The sequence below is a fragment of the Coregonus lavaretus genome (assembly GCF_964263955.1).
Source record: "Coregonus lavaretus genome assembly, contig: HAP1_SCAFFOLD_819, whole genome shotgun sequence".
Classification (NCBI taxonomy): Eukaryota; Metazoa; Chordata; class Actinopteri; order Salmoniformes; family Salmonidae; genus Coregonus; species Coregonus lavaretus.
The window spans coordinates 67,501-80,800 of record NW_028160043.1 but is presented as its reverse complement, the minus strand read 5'-3'; the positions used below and the strand labels follow the sequence as shown (position 1 = coordinate 80,800).

General features: G+C 43.7%; 1 protein-coding gene across 1 annotated transcript in view; it reads right to left on the bottom strand.

Moving 5' to 3' along the window:
* Nucleotides 1–2,981: 2,981 nt before the first annotated feature.
* The window catches only part of LOC311122239 (mitogen-activated protein kinase kinase kinase 12-like), a gene marked incomplete at both ends in the record, with an annotated part of 73,777 nt that continues 63,458 nt past the window's right edge, over nt 2,982–13,300 (bottom strand). The window contains 7 exons of the mRNA XM_084196626.1: nt 2,982–3,077; nt 3,824–4,121; nt 5,258–5,325; nt 6,358–6,677; nt 10,001–10,191; nt 10,533–10,778; nt 11,503–11,640. Of these exons, the coding sequence (XP_084052752.1) occupies nt 2,982–3,077; nt 3,824–4,121; nt 5,258–5,325; nt 6,358–6,677; nt 10,001–10,191; nt 10,533–10,778; nt 11,503–11,640 (1,357 nt within the window). The remainder of the gene's footprint in view (nt 3,078–3,823; nt 4,122–5,257; nt 5,326–6,357; nt 6,678–10,000; nt 10,192–10,532; nt 10,779–11,502; nt 11,641–13,300) is intronic.

Sequence of the window (13,300 nt, the reverse complement as noted above, 5' to 3'; positions counted from 1 at the left end):
CCAATAGAGTAGACCGTGAAGTTGGAGCAGAATCCTCTCAATGCCACAGAGGATTGAATGGCGGCTGTTCAAACATGGGCCTCAGTTCTGCCCAAGTGTTCACTTCTGCCTGAGTTTGCACTTGCACACTCCTCCCCATGGATTAAATAAATAATAATTGGACTGGTTGAGGTGCGGTTTCACCGTAGTTCTTACACCAGTCCTTTCCTTTTCAATCCATGAAGGGGAAATGAACAAGTGCACGTTTAGGGTAGGGTGGAGAATCGGGACGCAGCCTCAGTTGACAGGGAACTAACTAGTTGCCAGGGAACTAGTAAGGAACAAACTCGTCTGTTGCTGTTGAGTTGGATAGTTTCCATAGAGAGAGAGAGATAGGTCATTGGTGAGTGGTGGTGATGTCATATAACTAGAATCCCTATAGATTCTGTTTCTATGGGTGATATGTCCCTTTGATCTGAGCCTCATGCTCTGATAGACATCTGCATTTGGACTGAAATCCAATCCAACCCATACATACTATATTACAAGCATGCTTTAGTGATCTATCTGTACACTTCTAGATGCACATGGTCCGTGACTGAGGCTTCGTCCCTAATGGCACCCTATTCCTTAAGAAGTGCACTACTTTTGACCCAGACTGTGGGAAAAGTAGTGCACTATATAGGGATTAGGGTGCCATTTGAGATTCGACCTGAGGTTTTGTTCTCAAAGGTATCCTAGTAGGTGGTATTGCATTTTAATACAGTATAAACACTGCAATACCAAATAAATACAATAGTTAATCTACAAAAACATGTCATGACAGACCCTGAAAGAAAGGGGCTATAGGTTAGTTTTGCTCCATGCTGCAGCCAGGGGAATGATTCTGAGTTAGTGGACATATTGCTTGTTCTTTAGCTATTATTGTTCTGTTCTCCAGCCTGTGTCTTAATGCCAAAGAAATAGAAGTACTAGATTCTATTTCTATGCTTACTAATGCCCTGTCATCGTCATTATGAACAGCATCCGGTACCAGACCAATAGAATATCTATGTTCAGATTCAGTAGGCAAATGTTGAATGTTTCAGAAAGAAATGTCATAAATAGAGCTGACATGATTCCTTTGTTGTCAGAGGCATGTTTGTTCTACATAACATATTTCTATCTGAGCATTCCACAACGTTGTGCCCTGCTCAACGCAACCCAGTTCTGCAACGGAAACAGTTTAACGTTTACTCTAGGAGCCAAACGGAACGAAACGGGGAGGAACCTACCTGAATCTGTCCAATAGAAACTCTTGTTTTCGTTACAAAACGTTTTGCAATAGAATCGGCATTATGAATACACCCCTGTTCTGTGTGGTACAATACAATAGCGCCCTCTAGTGTAAAACATCAGTCAGCACCATTACATGATACAGTGGTAACATTTTAACTCATACAAATGATGTTTCTTCCTTGTATAGTGTGTCAAGAGGTCAGATATTTACATACAGTTAATGTTAACATAAATAAAATACAAATTGTATAAAAAATTAGGACAACAAAATCCCTGATGCAAAACAATAAATAAATACATGAAAATGTAAACAACTGAAAAAGAAGAATGCAGCCATTGATTTTCTCTCATCAATAAATAAATAAAATTACACTCAGTGCATAATGCTTGTGAGGAAACAGGATTTTGGACATAAATAATCACTACAAATCAAATAAACATATAAGTGCAAAAAACAACATTAGGTGCCTCACCGATGATGTTGACATTGACAATTGGAAGGTGTAATGACACTAATATTGTAACATCTGAATGGGAGACATTACATAGATAGATGTTGAAATATAACAAAATCAGGAAGTAAGAAACAACGGTTGTGGATAGTGAAGGAATCACTATAACGTGTAGACGTTATATCAGTAGCCTGGTGGTGCAGAGGTCACTGTAGGTGAGGTGAGTTGGAGTGTTTTTGCAAAGCTGGGTTTGGGGAGTGTTAGCATGATCCAATATCAGTTTGTGTGTTACAATGACCACAGGAGTTGGCAAGGAAGCAGAAACAGATCTGGAATTAAGCTAGTCGAGTAGGGCTGGGGAGTGGGGCTTTGGGAATAGGGCTGGGGAAATGGGGCTGGGAGAGTAGGGCTGGGGGAGTGGGAGGGGGGACTGGGGCTGGGGGAGTAGGGCTGGGGGAGTAGGGCTGGGGAATGGGGCTGGGGAGTAGGGCTGGGGCTGGGGGAGTAGGGCTGGGGGAGTGGGAGGGGGGACTGGGGCTGGGGGAGTAGGGCTGGGGCTGGGGGAGTAGGGCTGGTGCTGGGGAGTAGGGCTGGGGAGTAGGGCTGGGGAGTAGGGCTGGGGAATGGGGTTGGGGAGTAGGGCTGGGGAGTAGGGCTGGGGAGTAGGGCTGGGGAATGGGGCTGGGGAGTGGGGCTGGGGAGTAGGGCTGGGGAATGGGGCTGGGGAGTAGGGCTGGGGAATGGGGCTGGGGAGTAGGGCTGGGGAATGGGGCTGGGGAGGAGGGCTGGGGAGTGGGGTTGGGGAGTAGGGCTGGGGAGTAGGGCTGGGGAATGGGGCTGGGGAATGGGGCTGGGGAGTAGGGCTGGGGAATGGGGCTGGGGAGTGGGGCTGGGGAGTAGGGCTGGGGAATGGGGCTGGGGAGTAGGGCTGGGGGAGTAGGGCTGGGGGAGTAGGGCTGGGGAATGGGGCTGGGGAGTAGGGCTGGGGAATGGGGCTGGGGAGTAGGGCTGGGGAGTGGGGCTGGGGAGTAGGGCTGGGGAATGGGGCTGGGGAGTAGGGCTGGGGAGTGGGGCTGGGGAGTAGGGCTGGGGAATGGGGCTGGGGGAGTAGGGCTGGGGAGTGGGGCTGGGGAGTGGGGCTGGGAAGTAGGGCTGGGGAATGGGGCTGGGGGGTGGGGCTGGGGAGTGGGGCTGGGAAGTAGGGCTGGGGAGTGGGGAATGGGGCTGGGGAATGGGGCTGGGGAGTGGGGCTGGGGAGTGGGGCTGGTCTCCTCACCAGTTGGTGCTGGGGGGCCTATGGTGCTGGGGCTCTGTGTAGCCTGAGTGGTCCAGCTCTACACTGTCACAGTCAGAGTCATCATACAGGCCCTGGGTTAGAGGAAGAGAGAGAGAGAGGGAGAGTTAGAGGATGGTAATGGGCATTCCTAGCCATCTCACCTTAATATTAGCCTGGATTCTAGTATGCTTGTGCTATCATTCCACTCATTGGGCTCCCGAGTGGTGCAGCGGTCTAAGGCACTGCATCTCAGTGCTTGAGACGTCACTGCAGACCCCCTGGTTCGATTCCAGGCTGTATCACAACCGGCCGTGATTGGGAGTCCCATAGGGCGGCGCACAATTGGCCCAGCGTCGTCCGGGTTTGGCCGGTGTAGGCCGTCATTGTAAATAAGAATTTGTTCTTAACTGACTTGCCTAGTTAAATGAAGGTAAAATTTAAAAAAAATTGCCACTCCTTGTCACGCACAACATGTTTGACTGGCAAGGTGTGTAACGATAGCACAAACAGACTGGACCCAGGCTACCTGAGTATTACCTGGCTTGTAAATATTCTGTCCCCCTAAAACTGGGCCCTAGTGATCAGGGAAAACGAAGGTCCCTACACTAGAGCGAAATCCAAATGTAACCATATGTTCTGTTATAGGAATGTTGGCCCTATAACAATCAGAGAATGCATTGTAATGGGATTCCTGCTCTCCTCATTTCTCTGTTGCTTATGGCTAAACATAACAGTTCCCATGGTAACCCTACCTCATAGTTCTAGTTGTCATAGTAACCCTACCTCGTAGTTTCAGTTCCAGTCGTATCGTTGTCATAGTAACCTGAGCCCTGCCTACCTCACAGTTCTGCCCCGTGTTGAGCTGGGTCTTGACCTGGCGGATGGCGGCCTCCTTCTCTGATAAACCGTCGGCGGGGTCGAGGGCGGGGTCGGCGGGGATCTCCGACCCCTGGGACAGAAGGTCGTCGCTCTTGTCGTCCAGCCGCTCGTCCGTGTTGGTACTGACCACATCCGGCGTGCCGCTGTGGGAGTGGTCGCTGGTGTTGCCCTCCTCTCCGTCCGACACGGACACGGCAGACAGGTTCTCAGAGCTGAAGGTGGACAGGGACTGGCACTTGGTGATGCTCAACGGTCGACTGCATGGGGAAGAAAAAAGGTACAGGACATAGATGAAATCATTGGGCTCTCACAGACACAAACTCTATTTGGATTATACCAAGACGTTCTTTCTGCTGGACTAGTACTAGTATACAATCATGACTATATACTGTATAATGAATCATGACTATATACTGTATAATGAATCATGACTATATACTGTATAATGAATCATGACCATATACTGTATAATGAATCATGACCATATACTGTATAATGAATCATGACCATATACTGTATAATGAATCATGACTATATACTGTATAATGAATCATGACTATATACTGTATAATGAATCATGACTATATACTGTATAATGAATCATGACCATATACTGTATAATGAATCATGACTATATACTGTATAATGAATCATGACTATATACTGTATAATGAATCATGACTATATACTGTATAATGAATCATGACTATATACTGTATAATGAATCATGACTATATACTCTATAATGAATCATGACTATATACTGTATAATGAATCATGACTATATACTGTATAATGAATCATGACCATATACTGTATAATGAATCATGACCATATACTGTATAATGAATCATGACCATATACTGTATAATGAATCATGACTATATACTGTATAATGAATCATGACCATATACTGTATAATGAATCATGACCATATACTGTATAATGAATCATGACTATATACTGTATAATGAATCATGACCATATACTGTATAATGAATCATGACCATATACTGTATAATGAATCATGACCATATACTGTATAATGAATCATGACTATATACTGTATAATGAATCATGACTATATACTGTATAATGAATCATGACTATATACTGTATAATGAATCATGACCATATACTGTATAATGAATCATGACTATATACTGTATAATGAATCATGACCATATACTGTATAATGAATCATGACTATATACTGTATAATGAATCATGACTATATACTGTATAATGAATCATGACTATATACTGTATAATGAATCATGACTATATACTGTATAATGAATCATGACTATATACTGTATAATGAATCATGACTATATACTGTATAATGAATCATGACAATATACTGTATTATGTATAAGATGTATATTCCTACCGTCTCCGTGGTAACTCCACCTCACTGTCCACCTCTCCCTCCTCCTCCTCGGAGGACACACCACGTCTCTGCAGAAGTAAAGGGAAGATAAGAGGAATCACTACAGTTTTCTAGGCTATTTATTGGGCCTGACTCTAGGTTAGTTAGTAGAACTGGTCAGGAGAATCTCCTAACTCTAGGTTAGTTAGTAGAACTGGTCAGGAGAATCTCCTAACTCCAGGTTAGTTAGTAGAACTGGTCAGGAGAATCTCCTAACTCTAGGTTAGTTAGTAGAACTGGTCAGGAGAATCTCCTAACTCTAGGTTAGTTAGTAGAACTGGTCAGGAGAATCTCCTAACTCCAGGTTAGTTAGTAGAACTGGTCAGGAGAATCTCCTAACTCTATGTTAGTTAGTAGAACTGGTCAGGAGAATCTCCTAACTCTATGTTAGTTAGTAGAACTGGTCAGGAGAATCTCCTAACTCCAGGTTAGTTAGTAGAACTGGTCAGGAGAATCTCCTAACTCTATGTTAGTTAGTAGAACTGGTCAGGAGAATCTCCTAACTCCAGGTTAGTTAGTAGAACTGGTCAGGAGAATCTCCTAACTCCAGGTTAGTTAGTAGAACTGATCAGGAGAATCTCCTATCTCTAGGTTAGTTAGTAGAACTGGTCAGGAGAATCTCCTAACTCCAGGTTAGTTAGTAGAACTGATCAGGAGAATCTCCTAACTCCAGGTTAGTTAGTAGAACTGGTCAGGAGAATCTCCTAACTCCAGGTTAGTTAGTAGAACTGATCAGGAGAATCTCCTATCTCTAGGTTAGTTAGTATAACTGGTCAGGAGAATCTCTTGGTTCTAGGTTAGTTAGTAGAACTAGCCAGGAGAATCTCCTAACTCTAGGTTAGTTAGTAGAACTGGTCAGGAGAATCTCCTAACTCCAAGTTAGTTAGTAGAACTGATCAGGAGAATCTCCTAACTATAGGTTAGTTAGTAGAACTGATCAGGATAATCTCCTAACTCCAGGTTAGTTAGTAGAACTGGTCAGGATAATCTCCTAACTCTAATTTAGTTAGTATAGTAAAGCCACCAGATGCCATCCATCTTGCCCTACTACTGATGACTACCTGTTTGCGTGTGACTTGTTTCCGGTAGAGCAGTGCTGCAGGTGTGAGGTGTTGGCTCCTGGGTGACCTGATGATCCCTGTGCCCTCCTCCTTGTCCTCCCCGTCCTGAAGTAACCTTCCTGGGCCTCCCAGCACCGATCCCCTCCCTGCCGCTGCCCCCCTCCCACAGGGGGAGTCTGGGCTGCTGGAGAACGGGATGGAGACCGCGTCCTCGCTGGGGGTGTTGCTACGCGGTGGGGTCTCTGTTTGGTCATCTGTCCCCACCCCTCCATCCTCCGTCCCTCCTCCTTCTCTTCCTCCTCCATCACCTCCTCCTCCACCTGTAAGTCATTCACCAACCAGCATCAGTTTCCTAGTTTCCTAAATACAGAAGACTATAAACCATAACTGACTATATTTACACTATATTTATTTGCACTATATTAATATGCACTATATTTATTGACACTATATTAATATGCACTATATTTATTGACACTATATTTATTTACACTATATTTATTTGCACTATATTTATTTGCACTATATTAATATGCACTATATTTATTGACACTATATTTATTTACACTATATTAATATGCACTATATTTATTGACACTATATTTATTTACACTATATTAATATGCACTATATTTATTGACACTATATTTATTTACACTATATTTATTTGCACTATATTTATTTGCACTGTAGTTATATGCACAATATTTATTTGCACTACATTTATTTATGTATGTTTGACTCATCATGTCTTGTGATGTACAGTGAGGGAAAAAAGTATTTGATCCCCTGCTGATTTAGTAAATTTGCCCACTGACAAAGAAATGATCAGTCTATAATTTTAATGGTAGGTTTATTTGAACAGTGAGAGACAGAATAACAACAAAAAAATCCAGAAAAACGCATGTCAAAAATGTTATAAATTGATTTGCATTTTAATGAGGGAAATAAGTATTTGACCCCCTCTCAATCAGAAAGATTTCTGGCTGCCAGGTGTCTTTTATACAGGTAACGAGGTGAGATTAGGAGCACACTCTTAAAGGGAGTGCTCCTAATCTCAGTTTGTTACCTGTATAAAAGACACCTGTCCACAGAAGCAATCAATCAGATTCCAAACTCTACACCATGGCCAAGACCAAAGAGCTCTCCAAGGATGTCAGGGACAAGATTGTAGACCTACACAAGGCTGGACTTGGCTACAAGACCATCGCCAAGCAGCTTGGTGAGAAGGTGACAACAGTTGGTGCGATTATTCGCAAATGGAAGAAACACAAAATAACTGTCAATCTCCCTCGGCCTGGGGCTCCATGCAAGATCTCACCTCGTGGTGTTGCAATGATCATGAGAACGGTGAGGAATCAGCCCAGAACTACACGGGAGGATCTTGTCAATGATCTCAAGGCAGCTGGGACCATAGTCACCAAGAAAACTATTGGTAACACACTACGCCGTGAAGGACTGAAATCCTGCAGCGCCCGCAAGGTCCCCCTGCTCAAGAAAGCACATATACAGGCCCGTCTGAACTTTGCCAATGAACATCTGAATGATTCAGAGGAGAACTGGGTGAAAGTGTTGTGGTCAGATGAGACCAAAATCAAGCTCTTTGGCATCAACTCAACTCGCCGTGTTTGGAGGAGGAGGAATGCTGCCTATGATCCCAAGAACACCATCCCCACCGTCAAACATGGAGGTGGAAACATTATGCTTTGGGGGTGTTTTTCAGCTAAGGGGACAGGACAACTTCACCGCATCAAAGGGACGATTGACGGGGCCATGTACCGTCAAATCTTGGGTGAGAACCTCCTTCCCTCAGCCAGGGCATTGAAAATGGGTTGTGGATGGGTATTCCAGCATGACAATGACCCAAAACACACGGCCAAGGAAACAAAGAAGTGGCTCAAGAAGAAGCACATTAAGGTCCTGGAGTGGCCTAGCCAGACTCCAGACCTTAATCCCATAGACAATCTGTGGAGGGAGCTGAAGGTTCGAGTTGCCAAACGTCAGGCTTCAAACCTTAATGACTTGGAGAAGATCTGCAAAGAGGAGTGGGACAAAATCCCTCCTGAGATGTGTGCAAACCTGGTGGCCAACTACAATAAACGTCTGACCTCTGTGATTGCCAACAAGGGTTTTGCCACCAAGTACTAAGTCATGTTTTGCAGAGGGGTCAAATACTTATTTCCCTCATTAAAATGCAAATCAATTTATAACATTTTTGACATGTTTTTCAGGATTTTTTTGTTGTTATTCTGTCTCTCACTGTTCAAATAAACCTACCATTAAAATTATAGACTGATCATGTCTTTGTCAGTGGGCAAACGTACAAAATCAGCAGGGGATCAAATACTTTTTTCCCTCACTGTATGTCCTGTGACTCTCTATATGATACATTATGGGCTGGTTTCCCCGACACAGAAATATCCTAAAATGTAGTCTTTATCTGTGTACGGGAAACCAGCCTTAAATGTATGCCAGGTATCCCTGTATTCAGTGCATTTGGAAAGTATTCAGACCCCTTGACTTTTTTCACATTTTGTTACGTTACAGCCTTATTCTAAAATTGATTAAATTGTTTTTTTTCCCTCGTCAATCTACACACAATACCCCATCATGACAAAGCAAAAACAGGTTTTTAGAAATGTCCCTCGATCCTGACTAGTCTCCACAGTATGATGCTGCAACCACTATGCTTCACCGTAGGGATGGTGCCAGGTTTCCTCCAGACGTGACGCTTGGCATTCAGGCCAAAGAGTTCAATCTTGGTTTCATCAGACCCGAGAATCTTGTTTCTCATGGTCTGAGAGTCTTTAGGTGCCTTTTGGCAAACTCCAAGCGGGCTGTCATGTACTTTTTACTGAGGAGTGGCTTCCGTCTGGCCACTCTACCATAAAGGCCTGATTGGTGGAGTGCTGCAGAGATGGTTGTCCTTCTGGAAGGTTCTCTCATCGCCACAGAGAATCTCTGGAGCTCTGTCAGAGTGACCATCAGGTTCTTGCTCACCTCCCTGACCAAGGCCCTTCTCCCCGATTGCTCAGTTTGGCCTGGCGGCCAGCTCTAGGAAAAGTCTTGGTGGTTCCAAACTTCTTCCATTTAAGTATGATGGAGGCCACTGTGTTCTTGGGGACCTTCAATGCTGCAGAAATGTTTCGGTCCACTTCCCCAGATCTGTGACTCGACACAATCCTGTGTCGGAGCTCTACGGACAATTACTTTGACCTCAAGGCTTGGTTTTTGCTCCGACATGCACTGTCAACTCTGGGACCTTAAATAGACAGGTGTGTGCCTTTCCAAATCATGTCCAATCAATTGAATTTACCACAGGTGGACTCCAATCAAGTTGTAGAAACATCTCAAGGATGAACAATGGAAACGGGATGCACCTGAGCTCAATTTCGAGTCTCAAACCAAAGGGTCTGAATACTTATGTAAATAAGGTATTTCTGTTTTTTATTTTTAATACATTTGCAAAACTTTCTAAAAACCTGTATTGTGTGTAGATTGATGAGGAAAATAATTAATTTAATCATTTTTAGAATAAGGTTGTAACGTAACAAAATGTGGAAAAAGTCAAGGGGTCTGAATACTTTCCGAACGCACTTTATACAAATTTCCCTATCGGACAATATTATCCATTTTAATTCACCTCCTCCCAGGCCTGCCGAGGCGCTCTGGCTGCCCCCTCTCTCCAGACCAGGTCTCTCCAGTCCCCTGCGGCGGTCCTCTGCCTCCATGGTGGTAGAGATGAGGTCTGGGCTGGACGAGGACATCTTCTTCAGCAGCAGGTCATGCTGGAGACCTCTCAGAGCTGCGCTGGGGTCCAGGTGCTGCTTGCTGCTGAGGGGGGAGAATACAACTTTATTGTGGGCTCTGAAGGGCGATTTGGTTGCAGCAAAATTACACTCTGGCTCTATCTCAATTTGTCGTTTTGCGATTCCTCGCATTCTTCTCAATTGTATTGGAGGAGATAGTACAGTAGACGGGCCCTCCCCTTCGACCTTCTTCTCTCATGGGTTTTGAGAAGAAGGCAAGGACAGAGGATGTTAGGAATCCAGGAAGGATTAATTGAGATAGTGACAGACTGGACACAGTGAGAATAAAACATTGATATATATTTCTTATATAAAACAAATTCATCCAACTACACATCCAGTAGGGAGACATGTCAACATAAATACCTGGGTGTGGAGGTGGTGTTGGTCAGAGATGTAGTATTAGCCAGACCCAGTGTGGATGATAACGCAGCCTTCAGCCCAGCCAGGTCTCCACTGCTGCCCTTCCCTGCCTTCCGGTAGCGGGGCTTGGCCCGACGCGACCTCCCCGGGGACGTGGAGCCCTTCTGGGGGCAGGAGGGGATGGTCACCTGGGTCATGGAGGAGTCCAGCTTGGGAAGGATCACCTCTGACTTCAATAGGTCTGGTCTACTGGAACAACACAGTGGAGTCACAGGGAGTACACTGAGCATGGCTCAATAAAGTCAGTCAAGTTGTCTGCCTTACTAGCTCTGACTTTGCTGATAGCTATTTTATTGAAGAAAAATGTACTTACTATGACTAAGATATGTGGTTGTCCCACCTACACTCTTACAAGAAAGGGTTCCAAAGGAGTTCTTCAGCTGTCCCCATAGGAGAACCCATTTTGGTTCCAGGTAGAACCCTTTTTGGTTCCAGGTAGGACTATTTTTTGGTTCCATGTAGAACCCTCTATGGAAAGGGTTCTACATGGAATTCAAAAAGGTTCTACCTGGAACCAAAAAGGATTCTTCAAATGGTTCTCCTATGGGGACATCCGAAGAACCCTTTTAGGTTCTATATATGCTACAATCTTAGAAAAAAAAGGTGCTATCTTAAGATGAATGCACCAACTGTAAGTTGCTCTGGATAAGAGATCTGCTAAATGACTAAAATGTAAAGTCAAGAGAAATGGATGCAGCCGTTCCATTTCCCCTTGTGTCCAAAGAAACTATCAACAGTGAGGACTTTGTACATGCCTATAACAAGTCATACTAGATTATAACTTTATGCCCTGTTAGTGTTACCACAATGTATTTTAGTAATCATAACTATACTGACATGGATTGAACAACAAATCATGACAAATTAGTGAGAAGTGTGAATGTTTCATTGGTTTCTCCCTCCTCAGTCTCACCTCTTGCTGTGCGAGGGAAGTTTCTGAGGTACGTTGCGTTTCTTGATGAGCTTCTCCATGGAGTTGGACGAGCGTTCTTGTCTGGAGCTGTGGTGTTTGATGCATCCTGGGTACTTCTTATCCAGTGACTGCTCCCTCCTGGGTAACACACACACACACACAACATCATTTTGTTAGTTTGTTCGTTAATTAATTTCTAAGCCACAATAAATAAACATATTGTTGTTATTACATATTATATCTGTTATTCCCTCTCATCTATGTGGCAGATGACGATGAGCATTGTATACACAAGTTTCAAGTTTTAATTTCACGTGTGCAAGCACAGTGAAATGGCCTTTCTTGCAAACTCAAAACCCGACAATGCAGTAATCAATATCAATGTAGGACTATAAAAGAACATACGGTAGAAACAAAAACACACCAGATAAAAACATGAGAAAGTAAGAAGCTACACACAGGGTCAGTTCCAGTAGCATATTTACAATGTGCAGGGTCACTGGAGTGATAGAGGTAGGTATATATAGGAGGTAAGGTGACTATATATAGGGTCAGTTCCAATAGCATGTTTACAATGTGCAGGGTTACTGGAGTGATGGAGGTAGGTATATATAGGAGGTAAGGTGACTAGGCATCAGGATGTATGATAAACAGCAGCTTAAATGATGATTGTATGTGTGTATGTAGAGTCAGTATAAATGTGTGTGCATGTTATGTGTGTGTTGGAGTGTCAGTGTGTGTGTGTGTGTGTGTGTGTGAGTGTGTAGGGCCCTGTGAGTGTGCATAGAGACAGTGTAAACATAAAATAAAAGGGTCAACTCAGATAGTCCATGTAGTCATTCTGTTAGCTATTTAGTTAGCTATTTAGTTAGCTATTTAGCAGTCTTATAGCTTGGGGATAGAGGCTGTTCAGTAGCCTGTTGGTGTCAAACGTGATGCACCGGTACCCCTTGCCGTGCTGAAGCAGAGAGAACAGTCTAAGAAGGCTTGGGTGGCTGGAGTCTTTAACGATTTTCCGGGCCTGCCTTTCACATCGCCTGATATAGAGGTGCTGGATGGCAGAGAGCTCGGCCCCAGTGATGTACTGGGCTGTCCGCACCACCCTCTGTAGCACCATGCAATCGAGGGCGGTGCTGTTGCCATACCAAACAGTGATGCAGCAAGTGAAGATCCTCTCAATGGTGCAGCTGTAGAACTTTTTGAGGGGGAAGAGGCGCTGTTGGGCCTTCTTCACGACTACGCGTGTGAGTGGACCATTTTAAGTCCTTTGTGATTTGGACAATGCTGTTCATTTTTATTTATATATATATATATATATATATATATATATATTTTTTTTTTTAGGGGGTAGATCAGCTTTAATATTGCAGATAGATTGTAACTTCCATCAATGTAATTGTCTGCATCACTTCCAATCCCCCATAGGTTTTTTCTTCTTTTTGTCTTGCATATATATATATATATACACATACATACATATACGCATATACATACATATACGCATATACATACAATCCTTTAAAAATATATATATTTCCTTTTATTACTTTCCAACCCCACCATTCCTTCCCTAATTGGAGTAAACTAGTGAACAACAATGCTTAGGCCTCTACTTCATGCTTATACATACTATATACATTTTATGGACACAGTCAATCATTATATTTTGTTTGTTTTTACTCCTGACCTTCCTCCGATCGTTTTCATGTTGTCCATCTGGTATGCTTCTATATGCCATATCTTTTTAACTGTGCTCTTTCACAAAAGCTCACAATGCTGTTCATGGACTACAGCTAAG